General features: G+C 35.2%; 1 protein-coding gene across 1 annotated transcript; it reads right to left on the bottom strand.

Moving 5' to 3' along the window:
• Nucleotides 1-62: 62 nt before the first annotated feature.
• On the bottom strand, nt 63-22847 carry PRP40A (pre-mRNA-processing protein 40A). The gene is made up of 28 exons (XM_020380540.3): nt 22688-22847; nt 21723-21778; nt 20869-21177; nt 20576-20761; nt 19245-19312; nt 19015-19084; nt 18084-18136; nt 17894-17951; nt 17440-17801; nt 17280-17343; nt 6245-6343; nt 6077-6145; nt 5918-5995; nt 4877-4963; nt 4772-4806; nt 4565-4670; nt 4016-4096; nt 3849-3941; nt 3733-3786; nt 3537-3653; nt 3360-3458; nt 2833-2880; nt 2649-2741; nt 1932-2039; nt 1780-1844; nt 1560-1662; nt 456-761; nt 63-369 (listed from the first exon to the last, which is right to left on the bottom strand). The coding sequence occupies exons 2-28, from the start codon at nt 21753-21755 to the stop codon at nt 235-237; spliced, it is 2979 nt and encodes a 992-aa protein (XP_020236129.1). The 5' UTR covers nt 21756-21778; nt 22688-22847; the 3' UTR covers nt 63-234.
• Nucleotides 22848-24112: the final 1265 nt, after the last annotated feature.

The following is a 24112-nucleotide window of genomic DNA, read 5'->3' as shown; positions in this document are numbered from 1 at the left end:
GACGATCCTTTCGCCATCATGAATATTTATGATATAAATAATTTAAATTTGTAGATGCAGTATTCTTGGTACAAATTAAGGGCCATAAAAATTGTCAAAACTATAACGAGAACCCAAAGATTTCTTTACATTCAAGGATCCTGAATTCACAAAGAAAGAGAATATTGTCCAAAAGATGCAGGTGAAGTTTTGTTTGTTATGTCATCACTACAAAAAAGGTTAGGGAAAGAAGAACTAGTTCTCTGCATCATCCCCAAGCTCCCCATCTTCAAGCTCCTCAAGCCCCCCAATTTTCCTGGAACCATCCCAGTGCTCCCTCTTGTGTCTTCTATGCCGACTTTCATTGTCTGATTCAGGAGAGTTCGCATGCTGCAATACCCACACATTTCAGATGCCTATTCTGAAGCATATAATGGAAAATTTAACTAAATAAAAAATGAAAAATATCTATATACCTTCCTAGACTTCTTGCGTTCACTGCCATGCCTTCGTGATTTTTTAGATTCTTCCTTCTCTTCCTTTTCGGAATCCACATCCTCCATACTGCTCTGATGTCTTTTCCGATGTTTCCTCTCCTTGTCCTTTTCTTTTTTCTTCTCCTCTTTGTAACCATGGCTATCAGTTATGTCCTGATTATCACTATCCGTTTCATCCTTCCTATGGCGATCCTTAGACTTTTCCTTTTCACGTTCTCTATCCTTTTCTTTTTTCTCCTTCTCCTTCCGTTTCTCTTTCTCTTCTCTTTCTTTCTCCTTTTTGGCCTGCAAACAATTATTTATAATTTAAAATGTTGTTCCCAAATTAGTACTAAACTGCAAATAATAATGAATTTCAATGCAGTTCCCCACTAATTTCAATTGGTATTTGGTAATATGAAGGTGACTGGAAACAAATTTTTCACAAAAAAGGTTCAAGTAGCTATGATTGTCTAAACCTGCAACCTATTATTTTCAGTTTCTAATAAGTAAAAAATTGCTACAGAAAAACCAACGGCAACCAAAGTACACGGGTGTCAAGAAATAAGAGTTGAAGACCAATGGCCATATGGCATAATTGTCTGGCCTAACAGCCAAACAGTTATAATGATAAACATAAAGAACAGAACTCACAATTCACAAACAATAAGTAGAAACATATTTAAATTTTAACCTCATCTATTCATATAGTGAAACCAGTATCTGTAGGGAAACTTTTATAACCATATCTACTAAGACATGGAAAGTGTATTGTAGTTGTAGGAATAAAAGAATGAGTTCTCTATCTATTCACTAGACTTCTTTACAATCATCTCCTTTTCCTTTACTTTGTTCTTCCTGTTTGTTCAGTACTCTTTTATTTGATTTTCATCTGAATGTACACTGTTAAAATTGGACAAAAGATTCAATAACTAACCTAAACTGTAAATAATACCACCACTGAGCCGTTTCAACAACTAAACCAGATCATCAGTGCAAATAAAATTCGGGCTTATGAAACCAAATTGTCTTAGAAAAAGATATCAAAACATGTATGGATGTTATTATTATGAAACCAAAAACTCTGACAAATAAATTATGGACCTTCTCCTCTTCTCGCTTGCGTTCCTTCTCTTTAGCTTTTTCCTTTAAGTATGTGATGTATTCCTCAAAAATTTCTCTACTATAGCTTTCGTCTCCAATTGACCTATAGGGCAGTACAGTATGTTAAACATCAAGCAAAATTTCCTCCATCATGGACACACTGTGCTAGGAACATTGCTTCCGGTACGACGGTACCTAAGCCTAAAAGTAATAAATATACCTGTACTCCTGAGTCTCCTCAAAAAGGGGCTTGCAGTCCTCCCATTTTGAAGAAGTAGTAATATCCTACAAAAATAAAATATAAAGCTTAATATCAATTTTTTAACCAAACAATGTGAAACATAAATCAGTACTGGAAGAATATTGGTTTACCTTGATTGTATATAACATGTTAGTAAAGTCATCAGCAAGGCGTTGGCGCTTCTTGGCTTCTTTCTCCTCCTTCTCCTTAGCTCTCTCTAACAACTCTTCAAATATAAGCTACAAAAGATAAACAAATAACCAAATTCTGATAATCCATGTTTCAAAGGCATAAACAACATTAAATAGGACATAGGGTTAAGAAGAAACTATTAATAGAAATTTGCTCCAACATGCACAAGCGACTCCATATTTTTGAAGTTGATCAATAACATCAGAAGGAGACAAATATAACAATTGATAGAATGAGAATAAATTTAACATTGAAATTACAAACTTGAGTAATAACTACAGACTTTATATTTGTCAATAGATATAATTTTATATCAATAACCTGTCAAAAAGAAAGCCTCATATAATTATATCCAAAATGTTGAAACTAATGCAACAAACTGTTCTCTTTTCTTGCTGATATATTCTATCGGAGCTTAAGGAATGTCGTTTAAGAAACTAACTGTTAAAACACCAAGAGAGTAACTGTTAATTAGAGATGTCAAAACAAATAACAATTGTCTACCATTGCCTTGCCTTGTAATAAATTAACTGTTAAAACACCAACAGAGTAACTGACAGTCGGTCATTTGTATAACTACTCTCATACATTACATAATTTATACTTTAAGAGCAAGAAATGTAATAAAATGAAAGATTACAACAAAATTATATTACCTTCAAATTGATTTCAGATATTGTTTGGCATGCAGCTTCTTCCAAGACAGCAACCTTAAAGTCCTCAAATATTGATGTAGTCACTACAATGATCTGCTTGAATGAGACAGGAAGCTTGGGTAAGCAGAGTTTGTCACCAAACATGCTAAATATAAAATGCAACGAAAATCTTTTTGATGCCTACCTTGCCTGACTTAATTGTATCTTTTATGAGCGTCTTGTCTTCATGATACTGTAAAAAAATATCATGTTAAAAAATGAGATTTCAGCAATCACAACACTCTATAGCTTCACATTACTCAAAATAATATCAAAATCTAAAAGTTCAGTACATCATTACCTAAATCCAGGTCATCCAAGAAACATTCAATCATAACATTAAATTTAAAATATAAAAGCAATCTTACTTTCTTGAAGTTATTTTAAATCATAAAAACAACAAGCTCAAAATATAAATGGACATAATTTACTTTTCTGTTGTCTATAGCCCAAATCCTCAGAACAAAACATGTAGGATGTAGTCAATGTCAAAACACAATTTCACCCCAGATAGGGATGTTGCCTGAAGACAGATTGCTTCAAATAAAAGTAATCCAGCAGCACAATAGCATAGACCATAACAATATCCTTCTAGTTTCCAACAGCAATACACATCTATAACAAACACATCGTCAACATTTAAAAGAAATTACTAGACACAAATTAGATAACCTGTTTTTCAAGTTCCTCAGCAACATCCTCAAATAAATCCTTTGGTGTGGAACCAGATGTATTTGACGCAACAGCTTGATATTGAGGTAAATCCCTGACCTACAAGTAGAAAACACAAATTATTTCTCTTTCCATATTATTCCAGCTTTCATTGTAACCAATGCAAAGTTTTACTACCTTCAAGCAATATTCTCTCCATTGAGTTTTAGCAGTCAGATTTCCAGCAGCAACATGTTCTTCAAGCAACTTGCGAAATGCATCACGGTTTTTCCTTTCACCCCGGCGGATTCGATCCTATATCATAGTCATAAATGCATACACAAAAAAGGATATGGACTAAATCATAACCAACAACCATACACTTAGGTTCTACCTTCTGTATTCTTTTTTGTTCCTCTTCTTCTTTCTCCAAGTCCCGAATATAGTCCTGCCAAAGCAAATATCAGCTCATACTAGATCCATCTAACATGACAAACTAAAAAAATGTACCTGGAAGACTAGCAAGCGGTCAATTTTTTCAAGTCGCAAGTATCTATCGTCATCCTCTAGCCGATCTTGGATTTTTCGCCAATGACTATTCACCTAAAATAAAATGAAAATAGTAAGGAAAAGGTTCGACAGCATAGCAACAATAATGACAAATGCAGAAAATATACCTTCACATAATCACAGGACTCCAGAAATTTTCTATATTCTGCTATATTTCGACGGTGCTCCTCTGCAGCATTTTCTTTTTCCTAAATTTTGCACAGAAAGGATAGCATTAAGAATGTAATGAAATAAAATTTGGCATACGTCTATTGCAAATTTTAGCTGATAAGTTAAATTTAAAGAGGAACTAGAATTATATTGTTAGTTTCATCTAACACGAATTTACATTAAGTGGTTCAGCCAAAACTTTAGTGGCAATAATGATATATTTAATAAACTTAATGTCCTCATGCAATGTTACAGCCAGAAAAATAAAGTAACCATAATATTGCACACAAAGTCACAGTTCCAAGAAAAGGGGCAATCAAATAACAGCCTACCACTTGCCTGCCACTACCCACCAAATAAAAACAAGATTTTCCCAAAATAAAATGCAAAAAAATCCACAATTCTAAGCAAAAGGTTTTGTAGCTTCATTGGGCACAAGATCTAGACTTAATGATTTGCCGTGATTGCAAAGGTTCATAAGAAAGAAAAATGTAACAACATATCACCTTCCTCTCAAGTTCCACCATATAGCTTTCAAATAAATCTTCTCGGTCTCTTGGTCTTTCGACAGCATTGAATCGTTCATCATTCTCAAACATACTAATAGCTTTGCTGATTACAGTAAATAATTATTTAGAAATTTTAAGATGGATTATTTCAACCTAAGGAGACCAACTAAAATCAAATTCTTCACCAAACAAGCAAAGGCATACCTCCATCTCATGGATGATGTAAGTTCCTTGCACTCCTGTAAAGATAATATGAGTAAAGAGTTAACTAATAAAGCACAAATTAATCAGGTATTTTATTCAACATACTTCCAACATCTTTGTGAATTCTTCACGGGCTTTTTTCTGCTTCATGCGCCTCTCTTCAGCCTCCAGCTTCTTCCTTTGGCCCAAATACTGAATGAAAGATTAAATTGATTCAATGTTGTTACAGAGCCACACACGACAGTATAACAAACAAATTCATAGAAAATCATATGCAACCAAGGTTATCGATAACAAATAATGGCCTATGGCGGTGAGCATAAATATGCCATAAACATATGGCTGATGGCATGGAAGATAAAAAGAATAATGTGTAAAAATAAAAAAATAAAAACAAATAATAAATAAATTAAAAACAGTTTGAGGATGCATGACATTAATTTTGGGTGCTTGACATTGTACTATAAGTGAATAAGAATTGACCGACATTATAAGTTTAACAAAGAAAGCAGAGTACGCAGAACAGAGAACATGATTCTGCAATTCTAAAAAACAAAGAACAAGGACAGTCACACAGAGAATAAGAGAGAAAAGAAGATGAAAAGCATCTGAAGAAATGAATAACAGAGAGAAAGAAATAAATAGAAGGAAGAAGAAAAAACTGTTACAGCCACCGACTTTGTTCACCGGAAAAACTGTCACCAACAAGGGTGGTAGCTTGAGAAGACTTGCCAGTGCAACTTAGTAGCATTACAAGAGAGAAGACAAGAGAAATCCTAGGCTTCCCACTTTGTCGACAATGACAAGAGACCGAGAGAAAGTGCAAATACGAAATTGGGGCCGATATGTTTTAAGATTGCAAAAACCTTTAAAAGTGTTTTTTTTTTAATGGAAAAAGAAAGGAGGAAATTTATGCACGTCCCAAAACACCATGGATCCATCACCCATAGCAGATAAGGTGGCCAGAGCCATAAAACGGGAAATAACAGATGGCCAAAAACACCACATTGTACCTCTGGCAGTGCCACAACAGTTATTTGATAACATTGTATGCAACTATATCATGCCACTGAATTAGGTGATGCAAACTTAAGTAACCACTTCAATGTATTGCATACAATTTGCCCTGTAAAGCCTGCTCCTCACCTCATTAAAAGCCTGTTTTCGCTCACCAAGTGTTTTTAGGGCATTATATCTTTTGTCATTGATGATTTCTCTCATTGCCTGAATTACAATTAAAAGACAATAGTTAGCATTTGCAGCACATAAAAAAAGAGCGGAAAAGTTTTAAGGTGCAACATCTACCTGTTCCCATGTCCAATCAGACTGAACATTCACAGATTCCAAAAGCGCTTTAAATGCATTTTTTGCTTCCTAAAAGAGCAATTTAATGTGGCATTATATATAATGATAGAAAAGGATAAGATACCTTTGATTTTTTAATAAGAGACTTTCCATGAAATGAATTCTTACCAGCTTATTTGCATATACCAAGGTTTCATCTTCATTGGTTTTCTCCTCCGTTGGAATCACATTGTTTTTTCCAACCAAAGGCAATCCTCTTTTGGCTTCCTGCAAGAGTTGCAAGAAAAATTAATATGCAAATTAAATACAGGTTCTTAATTGGACAAGTTAATGAGATTGTGAAATGGTTTTTCCATGTATATTAACAGTAGCGCAAAAAATAAATCTTGATGTCATAAACACTTCCATGAAAATTAGAATTTTTATTGGCACATATCCTACTACCCATGGTTGATCCATTTTCTTAACAGTTTAGTTTTTTAGGTGGTTGAATATCTGACATGGTACTGAACCAAAGTTTAAAAAGTGATCAACCATGAATTAAGACTAAACATTACAAAGTTATTCTACTATTCTGTTTCATGAATTTGTTCTTGTAGGCTTGTTTAAGTGCATGGATGTTTATGTTGGCTTAAATATGCACAGTAGACCAGACTTTTGGAATGATTCAAAATACAAAAAAGATGGATAGATTTCAGATTCAGAAGCAGAGCCTCCGAGATCAGGAGCTTTAATACCAACTTGAAAACTAAAATGATTTGAAAGAAAGAGATTGAGAGTATTTTTTATTGTGTTTTTTAATTTTAAATTTTTAAGAACTATTTTATAAAACAGTTCTCAAAAACTATTTTTTAGAGAATAGGAGTGAGGATGGGAAGATGTGAAAGTGCAAGGAAGAACACTAGTAATAGAAAATTGAAAGCAAAAAACCAGAACATCTCTGTTGTTTTTAAAACTAAAAAGGAAATATTAATTTTGAAAACAGATTTCAAAAATTACTCTTTGAACAATTTTGTTTTTAAAAGCATTAAACAGTTTCCAAGCTTAGCAAACTAACAAAAGAGATATTAATCTTGGAAACAGTTTTCAAAAAATTACTTGTCAAACAATTTTAATTTTGTCAAGAATGTTAGACATCATTTTATCTTTAATATTATCTTATCTTGATTTTAAATATAGTATGTAGAGATAATATCTTAAAGATTATAGGAAATCATATCTTTTATATTCATGTGTAATCTATGAAAAACCTATATACACATTCACCTAGTGTGTATTTAGACACACGGTTTCAATCAATTATTTTTCTCTATTCCCTGATTCTTAATATGGTATCAAGAGCCTAAGAGTGGTTCACCTTGAAACCTTATTTTGCCCAATAGACCCAATATCTCCAGAGAACAATTTTTTTTTTCAAACTGTGTTAATTTCCAATTTGCTTCCATTTGGTGAGAACCCGGCTCCGGTAATATTTTCAACGACCACTGTTGCCACTACCGTGTCCACACTTTTCTCTCTCCTCTTTTTGAGGTACCATGGCTATAGCAAGACCCCCTTCGTCTACCAAGCCAGACCTGACAATTTCCTCTAATATTCCACTCCCTATTGAGAAATTAGACGGAACAAATTATTCCACTTCGGCCTCTAAAATCACTTTGTGGATCACTGATTTGGGCTACAAAACTCATCCCACTACTAATGTTGACTCATTACCTGCTACTGAACGTGGTTCATGGAAGAAGGTCCTTGCACAACTATGTAGTATTATTAAGTCCACCATTCATTCTTCTCTCAAACCGATATTTCTCCTATACAACACTTGTAATTCAATTTGGAGTGAGGCGCGTGCGTGCGTTGTACACCAATGACACGCAATGCTTATATGGAGTATGTAAAGACTTGATAACATTGGTGGCATCGCAAGGACTTGAAGGCACTATGTCTCCATACATTGGGCAGATACATGCAACTCTCCATGCATTCAATAACCTCCTTCCACCTACTGCACTCCTTAGGGTTCCCTCCAAGCAGGTGGTTGAGGCCTCGCCTTCTACTAGAGATACCTTTGTTATGGTCTCTCATAGCAATAACTCTAGTCACTCCGCACAGGACCCTCTAGTTCTAAGGGACATCATAAATGTGACCATTGTCATTGTATTGGCCACACCATTTATCGTTGCCACAAATTACATGGCAAACCACCTCGTCTTGCTAATGTAGCACATTCACCTACCTTTGATTCTCCATCGCAAAATCAAACTCGGGCTACATTGGCTTCCTATGAGGACTTTCTCCAATGGTTTGAGAGTCACCAAACCTCGAAGGCTCGAACACTACTGCCTCAGTTGCATAATCTGGTAAATCCATTGCTTGTGTATCCCAATCCCTTTCCTTGTGTCCTTGGGTACTTGACTCGGGGGCATCTAATCATATTTCCAATAATCATTCTCTTTTCTTTTACTACATCTGAGTATTTACCCACCATTACTTTTGCTAATGGATCTCAAACCCAATCCAAAGGCATTGGCACTACTCATCCCCTTCCCTTCCTCACCGTTGACTCTGTTCTTTATGTTCCTAATTGTCCATTTAACTTGTTACTATGTGTCGTCTAACCCAGTCCCATGACTTAGTTATCATCTTTACTAAAAAAATTGTTATCTTGTAGGAACAGATTTTCAGATGGACAATTGGTATTGGATGTGAGTCACATGGCTTATATTATCTCTCTGCAAAAATATGTTCATCCACCATATCTCCCTTGGTAATGCATGCTCAATTAGGACACCCTAGTTTACCAACACTTTAGAAGATGGTACCCAATCTTTCCAAATTAGAAAATCGACATTATGAGTCATGCCAATTAGCAAAACATGTAAGAGTTTTGTTTCCTAATCGTGTCAATAAAAGGGATGCATCCCCATTTCAAGATGCACATGGCTTTATTTGATGAAGAATAGATCCGAATCGTTTCTTATTTTTGAAAAATTTTATAATGAAATCAAAATGCAGTTTGGTATTCCTATTTGATCCCTTTGAAGTGATAATGCACGTGAATATTTATCTCGTGTTTCAGCGCTTTATGGCATCAAAGGGAATTCTTCATCAAACATCTTGCACACATACCCCAGAACAAAACAGAGTTGCTAAACGCAAACATCGACACCTTATCAAAACAACTCACACCCTCCTTATAAATGGTCTTGTTCCCACACACCCTCCTTACGTGCATGGTTCGACCATTTTCGCACTATAGTACAACAATTTGGCATGACTCGCAGTGAAGCTGACCATTCAGTCTTTTATCACCATTCACCTAAAGGATGCATCTACTTATTGTTTATGTGGACAACATTGTTATTACTGGCAACAATCAACAAGGAATTAGAGACTTGAAATAGTATCTTCGTAAGCAATTCCAAACTAAGCACCTTGGCAAATTTTGATACTTTCTGGGAATTAAAGTTGCTCAATCCAAGGACGGTTTGGTGCTATCTTAGAGAAAGTATGCACTCGACATCTTGGAAAAAACTAGCCTTCTCAATGCTAAATCAATTGACACTCCTATGGATCTGTTGTGATTCAGGAATTGTGTGTGTTGTTATACGCACACCAATCTTATTTATAGAGTGAATACAATAAATGATAGAGATACTAATCTCTTATATTATGGAAACTAATCTAATCATATCCCTAATTGATAGTAAGGATAATAATCATAATATATGTATCCACAATATTTGTAATATATTCACAATATCTGTAACACTCCCCCTCAAGCTGGAGCATATATATCATATGCACCAAGCTTGTTACAAATATAATTAATCCGTGGTCCTTTAAGCAATTTTGTGAACATATCTGCTAACTGGTCACTGGAGGCAGCTAGAGGCATCGGTCAGAGACGGCGATCGGAGGCAGCGACCGGAAGCGACGATCGGAGGCGACGGCCACCTGAAGCGACGGTCGGAGTCAGTGACTGGAAGCGGTTGTAGGTGGTGACCGGAAGCGACGGTCGAAGTTGGCGACCGGAAGTGGCAGTCAGAGGTGGCAATCTGAAGCGGCAGTTGGAGGCGGTGACAGGAAGCGACCACTGGCGGCGGTGTGACGACCCAAGGTGGCGGTCGGAGGCAACAACTGAAGGCAGCAACCAGAGGCGACGGTCGGCGGCGTGGCAACTGGCAGCACGACGACCGGAGGCTGCAGTCAGAGGTAGCAACCAGAGGCGGTGGTCGGCGGTGCGACGACCGGAGGTGGTAGCCGCCGGCGCAACGGCCGACAGCGGTCAGAGTGGGCGACCGGAAGCGGTGGTCTGCGGCGCAGCGATCGGAGGCGGTAGCTGCCGGCGCGGCGGCCGGCGACAGCCGGTGGTGGCAGCAAGGGCCTTTGCAAGAAGAGAGAAAAATATATCCTAAAAGAAAAACCTAAGCTCTGATACCATGTTGTGATTCAAGAATTGTGTGTGTTGTTATACACACACCAATCTTATTTATAGAGTGAATACAATAAATGATAGAGATACTAATTTCTTATATTATGGAAACTAATTTAATCATATCCCTAATTGATAGTGAGGATAATACCCATAATATATGTATCCACAATATCTGTAATATATTCACAATATCTGTAACAGGATCCAAGTGTAAAATTGATACCTGGTCAATGGGAGCCATATGTAGATCCTAGAAGATATAGAAGGCTGGTTGGAAAGCTAAATTACCTCACAATCACTCGACCCGACATTATCTTTGTTGTTAGTATTCTTGAATTCTCCTTGCCAAGACCATTGGAATGTCATTATTCGGATTCTTAAATACATTAAGAAATTCCTAGGCAAAGGTCTCATTTATGAGGATAAGGGACACTCTAACATAGTTGGATATTCAGATGTTGATTGGGCATGTTCACCCAGTGACAGGAGATCCACATTTGGATATTGTGTGTTGATTGGTGGAAACCTAATTTCTTGGAGAAGCAAGAAGACAAAATGTTATAGCAAGATCAACTGCTAAAGCAAAATATAGAGCCATGGCATTAGTAACTTGTGAACTCATATGGTTGAAACTTGAAACAGCTCCTTAGAGAACTCAGATTTGAAGAAAAGATAAAGACGACTCTCAGGTGTGATAACCAGGCTGCACTTCATATTGCCTCTAATCCCGTTTTTCATGAAAGAACCAAGCATATTGAAGTTGATTGTCACTTCATCAGAGAAAAAGTCGAGTCAAGGAATATTGGTACAAGATTTGTCAACTTTGCTAAGCAACTGGCAGATGTCTTCACTAAACCCCTAAGAGGACCTAGAATTGAATACATTTGTAACAAGTTGGACACATTTGACTTATATGTTCCGGCATGAGGGGGAGTGTTAAGAATCTTAGATATCATCTTATCTTGATATTATCTTATCTTGATTTTAAATATAGTATGTTGAGATAATATCTTAGAGAGTATAGGAAATCATATCTTTTATATTCATGTGTAATCTATGAAATAAATCTATATAAACATTCATCCGGTGTGTATTGAGACACACGGTTTCAGTCAATTATTCTTTTTCTATTCTCTGATTCTTAATAGTTTTTAATAACATAAAATGATTCCAAATATAGCAAACAGACAGGCCCTCAAAACTGTTTAGTTTGAAAAAAAAAACAAAGGAAAAAGGCACACTCACCAAGCCCATGTCTCACCACATGCAGCACCACACACTCACCCTTGAGCTAGGACCATGAAACATCTACCATGTGTTTCTGTTTTTTGGTTTTTAAAACATTTGTCATGGAAACTGATGGAATCACACTAAGGCCAAGAAGACCAAGAGGTGATATTTTGAAAGAGATAAGAGGAATGGGTTAGTTTTGAAAACCCTAAGAGGAGTGGGCCTACTTTTGGGCCTTAGCTCCTACGTTTTTATTAGCATAAAATTTATTCCTATTTTGCCCTTATCTTTAAATTTTCCATTTTCACCCTTGTATTTTGGGTATCTTAGACATAGGATTTATTTTCTTTTGTATTTCCCATTTTACCCTTGTATTATGGGGTTTCTTAGTCATAAGATTTATTTTCTTTTGTATTTCTCATTTTATCCTTGTATTATGGGGTGCTTTAGATCATAGGTTTTTAATTTTGGGCTAAGGTATTTAATTAGGGAGCTAGACGTATTTTTGGTGGTGTTTGGACTTATTTTTGGACTTAGAAAGGCTTAGGCCCAAGTGGAGGGCAAAGGTTGCATGGTCTTATCATGCACCTAGATGTAGCCTAACTAAACCCAAAGATTTCATCCTTGACCACCAAGTTGCATCTAGGGTTAATTTGGGTTTCATTTGGTGTGCATTTGGCATTGTAAATTTTGGCCAATGCAACCCTAAATGCCTCTCACTCCTATAAATACCCTAGGCACCACACCTTGTAAAGACTTTGGATATTGAATATAAAGAGAACCCTTTGTGTCTTTATATCTTTCCTTAGTCACCCTTGGCTATTTTTGGCCAAACCCTACCATCTCCACCTTGAGAGAAAAAAAACCCTAGAAGTGGCCTAAGTGAGTTAACCCTAGAGTACCCTCCTCAAGCATTTCATCAAACACCTACCCAACCTCCACACTTCCATTTCCACCCCATTCCTCCTTTAAAAATGCCCCTTGAGGAACTTTGATCCAAGGAGTTCAAGCATCCCTTGCCATTGTTCAACATTCCTTCTTCAATGGAAGCAAGGATGTCATCATGTGGTATCTAGAACCTTAGTTCTTCAAGGGTAACTTTTCCATCTTTAGTATTTTCGGTCATGTCATTTGTGTCTCCTTGAATGTCTAAATTGTTGTGCGTGATTGCGTCATCGTCTTGTCATATGTCATGATTCTTATTCCTCCTTTCCATGTATTGATTCATGCCTCATCATTCTTGTGAATCATCTTGGTGCTTTAGGCTTCCTTGCTAGCGTTCCTACCATTTTTTCTTTAAAATTGAGTTGCTGGAAATTTTTGGGTTGCATGATATAATGATGTTTTTCATTTTATAATCCATATGGTTTTGTCATAAGCTTGTTTCCTTTGAACTACCTTGAAAGAAATTCCATGTTTTTATGCTTAGCCTTTGAAATGAACAAAAAATGACATGCATACCACTTGTTTGATAAAATGACCGTGAGTCCTTGATGTGTTTTAGAAAGTCAATCATGCATGCTAATTAGTTCTAGCATGTTCTACATTCTTAAAATATCATGTGTGATTAATTTCTTTGCACATACTTGTTTTAAAATTTTCGGCCACTTTGTGTATTCCTTGGTGCACTTAACATGCCTATGTATTGTTTGATGTTTTGAGTATGAAAATGACTTTTATGTGCCAATTCTTGTTGCTGGACATTGCACATTAAAAACTTTAAGAAAAAACTCAAAATTTGTCTCTTTAAGCCATTGTAAGTTGATAAGAGGATACTCCAAGGACTTACTCATCAAACTAACAAACACAAGTGTAAAACCCAAGCAAAGGAGAACTATAAAATTCAAAAAAAAAAAGAGTATTGGCTGGACTTTTGGACCTCAAAACCGTGACCTAGTCAAGTGTCAAAAGGAACAAAAGAAACAAAATCAAAAGAATCAAAGACAAAAGAAAAAGGGAACCTTTGCTAGACTTGTGGGATTTGGACCCAAAATTTTCCATACCTTGGCACTTGGAGTTAATCTTGGACCATTGGACAATGCTTATTTACCTTATGAGACATTTAATCAAACACCTTAAGTGCATTATTTTCTTTTACGCCTACTTGTTGAATTCTATTCTAGTGCCATTCTAGGACTTACTCTTTTGTGTGCTTGCCTTTTGTTAATGTGCCTTAATTTTAGTTTTTGAGTCTTTCTTTCTACTCTTAAATTTGTCTCAACAAATCCACTTGAGTTTAGCCTTTTTAATTGTGCCTTTTTAGTTTTCTTCCTTGGCCTCTTGTACTCTTGGATTGTGTTTTCTTCTTGACCTAGGTGAAGAAAGCTTCTAAACACCACACACTTTCTTGGTGGATTGAGTGGAGGGACTGTCCGATTTGAGTTCAAGGAACTTTGGAGGATCACACCAAATCAAAGAGTGCAAACACCATTAAAAGGCTAACCTTGGGTGTTCATTGTGAAGGGGTGGAGATTTGAAGACTTGGAGACTCAAAATTTTCGTTTCTTACTTGTCCTTTCTTGATTAAATTTTTGGCCTTTTTATTTTGGGCTTTTGCTTTCATTCATTTTGGGTTGTAATTGGCCATTTTAAACCTCTTCAATTTGGTAATAATTTCGTGTAATTTGAAGGTGATTTGAAAACCTTCACCTAGGAATTCGACTAGTATATATTTTAAGTTGCTTTCCTTTGCATGTTTTAAAGCTTTTGGTAGTATAATTGCTTAGATCTTTATTTTGTCTAAATTTTCGTTTAGAAGGTTTTCTTTTGCCTACTAGGGGGGCGTGCACACACACACAAGTATCGTGAAAAAATTGTTTTGTGAGAAAAGTTTGAAAAGGCTTAGTGATTTTTACTTGAAAATGATTGGTTTTTAAGTGATTCTTAATAGTCCACCTCCCTTGATAGTTCACTTTGTACACTTAGGCCTTTTCATACCAATCTTGCATCTTGAAAACCTTTTTGTGAAAACCTTTTTATCACTCATTCTTTGTGAAAACCTTTTTACCAACCTTTTGAAAACAAATTTGTGAAAACCTTTTCTTGATCAAAGATGAGTGATCATTCTAGTGTACATAGTCATAATTCTTGTAGTACTAGGTTTAGTGTTAGAGATGAGATTAGAGAGTTAAAAGAGTACATAAGAAAAAAAGAGGAACACATAAAAAGAGAGGAAGAAATTAGAAAAAGGGAAAAAGAAAATGCTAGGAATAAGGAGAAAATAAAACAATTACTTGCAAAATTAGTTGAGGGGAGAGAAACTAGTGGATCCAAACCTAGGGTTGTCCCAACTAGGTATCAAAAATCCAAAGAGGTTAGAATTCCTAAGAGTATGCATGAGAAAGAAAATACAAAAAGAGAGGAAGAACTTAGAAGAAAAGAAAAAGAAAAGAAAGAAAAAAAGAAGAAAAGTATAGAGAGGGTTAAAGAGTGGTTAGAACAAGAAAAACAACAACCAACGCTCTTAGAGAAGAGTAAGGAGCATAATGTTTCTTCCAAAGGGCTTATGCTTGAGGAGAGTCACTTTCTCATTGAAAATGATTTAAAAAAGACTCTCTTCATTCATCAAGACCTTAACTCTTTCTCACGTTGCCACTAGTCATGAAGTGGAGATTCAAAAACAAATCTTTTTTAAAGAAAAAGAATCTCAACTTCAAGATTTAGTAAAGAAGTGGACTTCACTTAGTCTCACTTCTTGTGCTACTTCCTTGGTGGTGCCCAAGTTAGATAAGTCTTCTTTCTTTAAGACTCTTTCTACTTTAGTTCTCTTCATAAAGCACCCAACTTTTGGTTTGTATGGTTTGTTGGATACATCTGATGGTGTTGTATCTTCTATTTTTGATCTTGAAGGAAGTTCACACTTATTTGAACTTAACTTAGTTACTTCCCTACAAGACAAATTTAGATTATATGAGTTTTCTAGACTCCTCCTAACACCTTTTTCTCATATGTATCTAACAAATTATGCAATACAAAGTTGTTTAGGTAATTTTTTAGTTAAATTTTCTTTATTTTCCAATACATACCTAGGTCACTACATTAGGTACCTCCAACAAGATATTTTAATTTTTAGGACTAATGCATTAGTGTGCTATAGTTTGTCTTTTTAACTTTTTAGGCTTTAGTTATACACCTAGACTTCATCATAGGGAGGATCCTATCCTTAGCATTAGAGAGTCTAGTCCTTTTAGTTTAGAAAATCTTTTTAGCATTTTTAGTGGAACTCCTCTTAGGATGCACTTTCCATCTATATCATATACTATTGTCTCTCATGCTTATATCTATGTTTTTGTTGGTCATGACGAAGAACCTCTTGATTTGAGGTCAAATCTTTTTCAAGAGGGAGGAAATGATGGAATCACACTAAGGCCAAGAAGACCAAGAGGTGATATTTTGAAAGAGGCAAGAGGAATGGGTTAGTTTTGAAAATCCTAAGAGGAGTGGGCCTACTTTTGGACCTTAGCTCCTACGTTTTTATTAGCATAAAATTTATTCCTATTTTGCCCTTATCTTTAAATTTCCCATTTTCACCCTTGTATTTTGGGTATCTTAGACATAGGATTTATTTTCTTTTGTATTTCCCATTTTACCCTTGTATTATGAGATTTCTTAGTCATAGAATTTATTTTCTTTTGTATTTCCCATTTTACCCTTCTATTATGGGATACTTTAGATCATAGGTTTTTAATTTTGGGCTAAGGTATTTAATTAGGGAGCTAGACGTATTTTTGGTGGTGTTTGGACCTATTTTTGGACTTAGAAAGGCTTAGGCCCAAGTAGAGGGCAAAGGTTTGATGGTTTTATCATGCACCTAAATGTAGCCTAACTAAACCCAAAGATTCCATCCTTGGCCACCAAGTTGCATCTAGGGTTAATTTGGATTTCATTTGGTGTGCATTTGGCATTGTAAATTTTGGCCAATGCAACCCTAGATGCATCTCACTCCTATAAATACCTTAGGCACCACACCTTGTAAAGACTTTGGATATTGAATATAAAGAGAGCCTTTTGTGCCTTTATATCTTTCCTTAGTCACCCTTAGCTATTCTTGGCCAAACCCTACCATCTCCACCTTGAGAGAAAAAAACCCTAAAAGTGGCCTTCATTATCATGAAGTGAGCCAACCCTAAAGTACCCTCCTCAAGCATTTCATCAAACACCTTTTACCCAACCTCCACACTTCCATTTCCGACCCATTCCTCCATTAAAAATGCCCCTTGAGGAACTTTGATCCAAGGAGTTCAAGCATCCCTTGCCATTGTTCAACATTCCTTCTTCAATGGAAGCAAGGATGCCATCAGAAACAATTTTCAAAACTTTGGAAATTTGGGATGAGAGATTGATTGTTGTGTAGCATAAAATTATTTTACAGAACAGATTTTAAAACAAAAAAGAATTGAGAGGAAATCAAGCAATCACTTAATACTGTACAACTCTCAAAAGTCTAAGAATCTGTACAGGCTACTTAATGATAAAAATAAACACTTAATTATAATAAATATACTCTACAAGAATTCTAAAAGATAGAAAGAAAATTACCTCAATATCTTGAAGAGAAGATCCATTTACAGAAGCAAAATCTTGAGATGCTTGATTTTCAACACTGTGCAGGTAAATTTTCAATACATAAATCAGTATGGAAAACTATAACTCAACTATACAACAGAGAAAAAACAATGAACAGAACAGAATTTTATACATGGGTGGCATTTTGGATTGTTGAGGTGAATTCTCAGCCAGTCCAGAGCTTCCTGCAACTATTGTAGGTGCAGCACTCGTAGTTGCCACAGTGCTTGGTTCAGCTCCTGTAGTGTTTGAGGTAACTACAGAGTGAGAAACAGATGTCCCAGATAACCCAGAAACCAACTGTTGAGAATCGGTTGCTGCAATTGGTGTGACAGAAGATGGGCTAGATTCAAGCCCATTTGATGTCAAAGAAGTGATTGAGCTAGCTGCATTAGCTGCTGTTGATGTCGCAGTGGAGGAGACAACAGCATTGGATGTATCAGTTGTTTCTGACTGCATTCCCTGGTTCGCTTTCTGTGCCTGCTCACGAGCCATCTGAATGGAAATATTACAATTTGTGGTAAGAAAACAGATGCTTTTGGGAAGAAAACTAAAAACAATAACAAATATAATCATTATTAACAGACCTTAAGCTCCTCTGGTATTGACCACGTTGATTGCTGAGTAACCTTGTTGTAATAATACCTGCAAGATGTCAGACAAAACATAAAACCTTACATCAAATTATTACGAATTAATGATGCAGAAAGGGTACAGAAAAAAGGTGTAGTATATTATAGATTGTTATAAAAATCATAAATAGGAGAGAAAACGCACTTTCTTCCTTCTGAAGAAGTGAATTCTTTCCAAACAGTTGATGCATCAGCTCTCTGTCACATCCAGCAGAATTAGTGGGATTTGAAAGTGCTAAAAGTATACCACCCAATAAAGATCACCATATAAAGGTTATAATAATTAAACACATGCTGCTGCAAGAAACTATAGGTAAGGATTAAACAAATGGAAGGGAAAAAAACATCCCTCAAGAGTTAATTATGGTTATATGATAATATTGCCACAATTAACACATAAGAAGAAATTACACAATAAAGCAAAATTTGTATATTCCTATACATAAATATGTAAGCATGCCCCACTGCAATAATGTATAAGCCACCACAAGATCATTAAAGAGGGTAAAGAATCAGAGAGATGGAGAAAAAAAAAGGAAAACAAGATAATAAATATAGACACAATCACACACCTTATATCTCGTGTGTGGGAATGTGCAAAGAGAGCAAAAAAACTTACAAAAGAGACAATTGAAATCACACAAACACCATAAAGATTATCCTACATAATTGCTGGAGGGGCATGGGAAGGGTGCTGTCAACCACCAACTAATGGTATTGCAGAACTACAGCTATACACCAATCTCACATTTTATGTTCTTAAAAAACAAAAAGATTGTAAATAGCAAACTGTTGCCTGCCTTGAGAAAGTGCTACCCCGCCTTCACAGTGACCATATAGAGCAGTTGTTAAAATTTCTCCTGACTTGCCATGATATCTACAAATCAGTGGAAGCACATGCACATAAAAGGATATTCGCACCATAAACCCTTTATGATCATTGAAAACATTGTAGAAATGATCAACATCCATATAAGATACAAGTTTGATTGACCACATTACGTTTTCAAAGCATTCCAACAGATAATAAAAGTGGCATTCACAGAAACAGCAACAAATTATCGAAACAAACTCACCTCAATGGGTGACATCAATTCCAAAGGTTTATCCCAACTTGATTGCCTCGTCCTCTTGTTGTAGTAATACCTGGTTAATTTGAGAAAACAAGAACAACTCATTATGATTTTAAAAGTTTTGAATTACATAAGCACAAGATAATTAGATTATTTTCACAAATAGATAATAAATATATAAAAGATATTTAGTGTTTTCTAGCAAAGCTAAATATGATTATGTTAACCAATACCTTCTCCCATCAGCAGAAGTGTGTTCTTGCCAATCAGATAATGACTGCTGGTTAGTAGCATTAGTTACCTAAAATTTGTCAGAGTAAAACACTGAGAATAATAATAATATAACTCAAATTTCTCTGAAATCAAAATATAACAGAAGAGGAATATATTATTAACATAGAAGAAATGTAATTCATTGAATCACATTTAATGTAAGGCATTATCAGAAACACCATGAGGTACTGACATTTAACATGTATATAATTAATAATAAAAATTAATAGTTAAACAAAATAAAAAAAAATATATAGAAAATTATGAAAACAAAATGTTTAAGGTTTTATATTAAATTGTTTATTACTTAAAATATTATCTGAATTATAATAATTAAAAATAAAGAAAAGTTACTACCCTAAAAAATAGAGAAGTAAAAATAAACTTTGCTTAAATTAGGCTCGTCAACCAAACCAAAATAGAAAATCAATAAATTTGGGCCCATTGCCCCAACTTTTCCAACCCTAATTAGTTTACTATAACCCTCTAACCCTAAGACCCATTAGCCACCGCCTCCCTCCCCTCTTAGAAGAAGAAGAAGAAGAAGATCTGCAGACAATCCTCCAGAGAAGACAGAGCCACCACCATCTCCGGAGAAGACGGATCCAGCACCCGCCAAACAAGAAGACAGATCTACGAAGATTTGCCGGAGAAGAAGACAGATATGCAGAGATCCGGCAGAGAAGAAGACAAATCTATAGGAGATCCGCTCTAGCTGCTCCTTTAAAGCACTCCGCATCAAGTTATCTATAGCAGCACTAAACCGCTCCACTCTACTCCGCCGCTATTCATAACTATGAATAGAACTTAAAATTCCCTCATATGTCTAATTAAAAGATTAATTACAAATAGCATCTACTTCATGATGTTATATTTTGACAATCTATACTCCAGAGGCATGAAATGAGGATCACATTAGCATATTTGCTTAACCTACGTAAAATCAAGGAACATATGGATACAATCAACTGAATAAAAATATTCCTACTGCTTTATAAACCACAAGAAAAAACACGCATCTACAGAAAAACATAATAATGATAATATAACACTATGACACAAGAGAATCACCATGTTATTGGACAGTATTGATGCCAATATCATACAAATAATAATTAAAATACAATAACCATTAGAAAAGGGAACTCCACCATAGGAATTCCAAACAAGATTTATTATATATCTACCGCTTGAATAAACAAAAGCATTTGAACTTTGAAGTCGAAATTTCTAAATAATGATTGTAAAACCAGTAATATGCATTAAAAAAAAGTATGGATAAAACACTTACTGCATCAGTTGATGTAGTAGCAGATGATTGTACCCCAGCTGGCTGCACAGATGTAACAGCTGCAACACTCTGAGATGCAGAGGATGGCCAAGGTTGTCCAGCAGGAGGAGCATGCATTTGAGGTGGATGCTGGTATTGAGCCAATGCATTTGCATTATCTTGCTGCTGACCATAAGATGGTGTGAACTGAAAATGTTTACAATGATGTTAGTGCAGAAGGTACTAAATAACTCAAAATCTAGTAATCAAATCAAGTACAACAGTAAAGCTCTAAAAACTAAGGCAGCCCATACAGTATATGAAGAATGAGGAGCTGCTCCTGAAACAGCCATGCCAGGCATGTGATTGCTTAAGGGGGGACCAGTCTGCTGCGAATGTGGTGGAATGGATGTCAGTGGCCTGTTTGTCTGAATATATGGCATAGGTATAGCTTGAGATGAAGGAGCAGGATGACCAGGCTGCATTGGTCTTGGAGTCAACTGCTGCATTGGTTGAGAATACTGCAATTGCTGACCTTGAACAGGCATTCCCATATGTGGTGGAATAGCATGTCCTGCATGTCCAAATGGTTGCCCTTGCTGAGCTTGAATGACCGGCCGAAACTGCAGATGAATAGATGTAAGAGTGATGGAAAACTTATGATAGATTCTTATTTGAGAGCAAGAAATAGTAGTTAATAACATGAAGTAAGAAATCATTTGCATAAATAATGGTGAACCAAAACTTTTAGTACCCAACAATTACACATGCATGGAGAGATAGTGTGGGAGAGACAGAGAAAAAATTGAAAATTAAAAAGCATCACATTCTGCAGAAAATCAGGACAGCATTAACTCTAAAAATGAAAGAAACAAAACAAAAGAAGCCAGATATTAAAACCCTAACTAGGACCACTAGGGTTGGCTTAGTGGTCATTATAATCTTTCTATCAAGGTTAATATACACAAGGTCTTAGGTTTAAACCTCGATGTCGTCATTATAATCTTTCTATCAAGAAATAACTTAGCTATTCTTTATATCAACATTCAATATTCTCATGGTCAGACTGTCGGAGCAAGCATGTTATTAGACACAATCAAAAAAGTTACTAGACAAACATTGCATTGTAACAGGATTCTTGGTTAGTATTAAGAAAGAAATATGTTACCTGCATACTCGAGGGCTGAGAATTATTGGCCATTTAACACAAATGGTTCCCGCAAACTGCAAAGAACAAATAGATGCAAAAGTCAGCACAAAAAACAATTGCTTCTTGATGAATTATTACATTGCTAAGTTATAATGTATTTTTGATACATGGTACAAAAGTTTGTTGAAAAAATGAATATTTCCAGACAAAATAGCAGCTATCACGCAATACCCTATTTCCATTCAGGGAAAAAAATTATAAACTATATAAAAAAATTCAAAATAGCAGCTATCACGCTATACCCTATTTTGCAATAGCATTTTTTGAGCCAGCTGCTATCCATAATTTAAAACATGGATTTTGCCCCTCAACCATTATTGATGCGGTGTCACTACACACTCCAGTTTCAGAATCCTTTTTGAAGTAATACTATGCTGTAAATTAATTTTTCTCATTCTCCTCAACAAATAAAAGACGCAAACAGACAGACTCAATTACCGCTAGTAATAACAATAATATTGGTAACAGTAAACAAAATAACAAGTGCGCAACCACTGTTCAATATATACAAGACTATTTCAGCAGGAAAAATGCGTCTCAAGTTCTCAACTGATCCTGGAATTTCACAAAAAATAAAAAACGAAAGGAAACTCAAATTTTACAATGCCCCTAACCACATCGCACAAACCAAGCACGCTAGGTAACTTGTTTTCTATCTTCAATCCTATCAAAGCCTAATCGTAAACAACGCACAGGTATCATTCATTTAAAGAAAAAAAAAATAAGAGAATTCGAAATGCATCAAAGAGACGTTCGTCCATTTCTGGATTTTCCAATTCCGCAAGAACCTTAACCTAATTAAGCCATTTAGCATCGAATTTTATGGAGATTCATTGCAACAAGAATAATCACGTTTTGCGAGCAATCAAAGAATTTACGAAACAAGAAAGCAATTGGTGAAGGAATAGGGATGAATAACTTACAGGCGGTGCGAATTGGAACGAAAGGTGGAAGGTATTGGTCTCGCTGAGTTCACAGAAACTTTGTTGTGGTTTCGAATCGAACCCCAATGTGCTAGGGTTTAAGAGGGAAAAACCACAGTATAGAGTACAGAATTTGGGGAAGAAGAATGAGATACTCCACTAAAACGCGCCTATTTTTATTTATGGAATTTTAATTACTCCACTAATATTTAGTTATTTACATTCGATGCCATTGCCACCCACAGTTTGTGTTTGTTTGCATTGGAATTGGATTTGGATCCTAGGAAGTGATTGAAAAAAAAATTAAAAAAAAATACCTACAAATATTTGTAAATAAAATAAAATGTGTTATAAATTATAAATGAATAATTAAATAGATATTTATTTAATAATAAAGTGGAGATGAATAATAAGGTATTCTTACTTGTCATACTTTAAAAATGTATTAATTAATTTTTATTATACATATATGTCATTATTATTTATTTAGTATAAATATATATTATAAAATTATTTTTAATATAAATATTTTTAAAATTATTTATTTTTAGTTTTAATTATTTTTTACATTTTATTTAAAATTTTACATTTAATAAATATTCGCATATACTTGTGGATGTATAGAAAATTTATAAATATTTACTAAATAGATACTCGCATTAGCAATTATATGCACAAAATATCATTGAATTGTGAAAAGAATGAAATAAGTTACCATAACATTGTACTTTTTATTAATTATTGTGTTTTATTGATAATTATGTGGTGTGGAGAGTGTTGTTGAGAAACTTTGGGAGTTAAGAAATTTTTTTAGGAATTTTTAGATGTACAAGAGGTTTACCTGGGTAGAGGTCCAGTTTGACCTAAAAGGAAAAAAATACATAAGGTTTCTTTTAAGACTTGAACTTCGTAAGTTCAGTTTTTAAAAAAAAACATAGAGAAATAAACTAGAAAAAATGACTATGGAACCCTAACTCTTCCTTTCTTCTTTATAGACCTCCTGAGTGTGTGAAGATTTTTGTTGGGTGGTGATTTGAAGCTATTAGCTAAGAATCAAGGTCATGGTGTGGTGTGGAGCATGTGGAGCTCGGAGCTTTGAATCATTTCTTATTCCCCTTCCTCTTTTTTGGAATAATCTTGAGGTAAGGGAAGCTAAAACTACAATCCTTGTTGATTTATTGAATTGTTGTGCTTAGATGTCGTGGAATTCGTGGTTGTATGGATGAATCTAAGGTGTTTTGTTGAGTTTTGAATGTTTGAGCTTGTAGAGATGAATCTTATTGATTTTGGTTGATCTTTGGTTGTATGTTGAATTTCATGTGCAAAATGAGTTGTGGATGATGTATATGTGTGATACTGTGATATATGCCTTTGCATGTTGGAATTTTCTGGATTTCAGGTAGTCTTGAGTCAATTTGAAAATCT

This window comes from Cajanus cajan, chromosome 9, assembly GCF_000230855.2.
Source record: "Cajanus cajan strain Asha chromosome 9, NIPB_CcT2T_4, whole genome shotgun sequence".
Classification (NCBI taxonomy): Eukaryota; Viridiplantae; Streptophyta; class Magnoliopsida; order Fabales; family Fabaceae; genus Cajanus; species Cajanus cajan.
The sequence above is the reverse complement of the archived record's forward strand: the minus strand, read 5'-3'. Positions and strand labels throughout refer to the sequence as shown.

Bases quoted from the DNA above. Each gene is read 5' to 3' on its own strand.
- PRP40A (XM_020380540.3), bottom strand. From the start codon at position 21,755: ATGGCCAATAATTCTCAGCCCTCGAGTATGCAG. The intron at 1,663-1,779 runs GTATATTTATTA...ACTGCCCTATAG, and splicing joins GAGGAGACTCAGGAGTACAG to GTCAATTGGAGACGAAAGCT. The intron at 762-1,559 runs GTCCATAATTTA...AATTGTTTGCAG, and splicing joins GCAAGCGAGAAGAGGAGAAG to GCCAAAAAGGAGAAAGAAAG.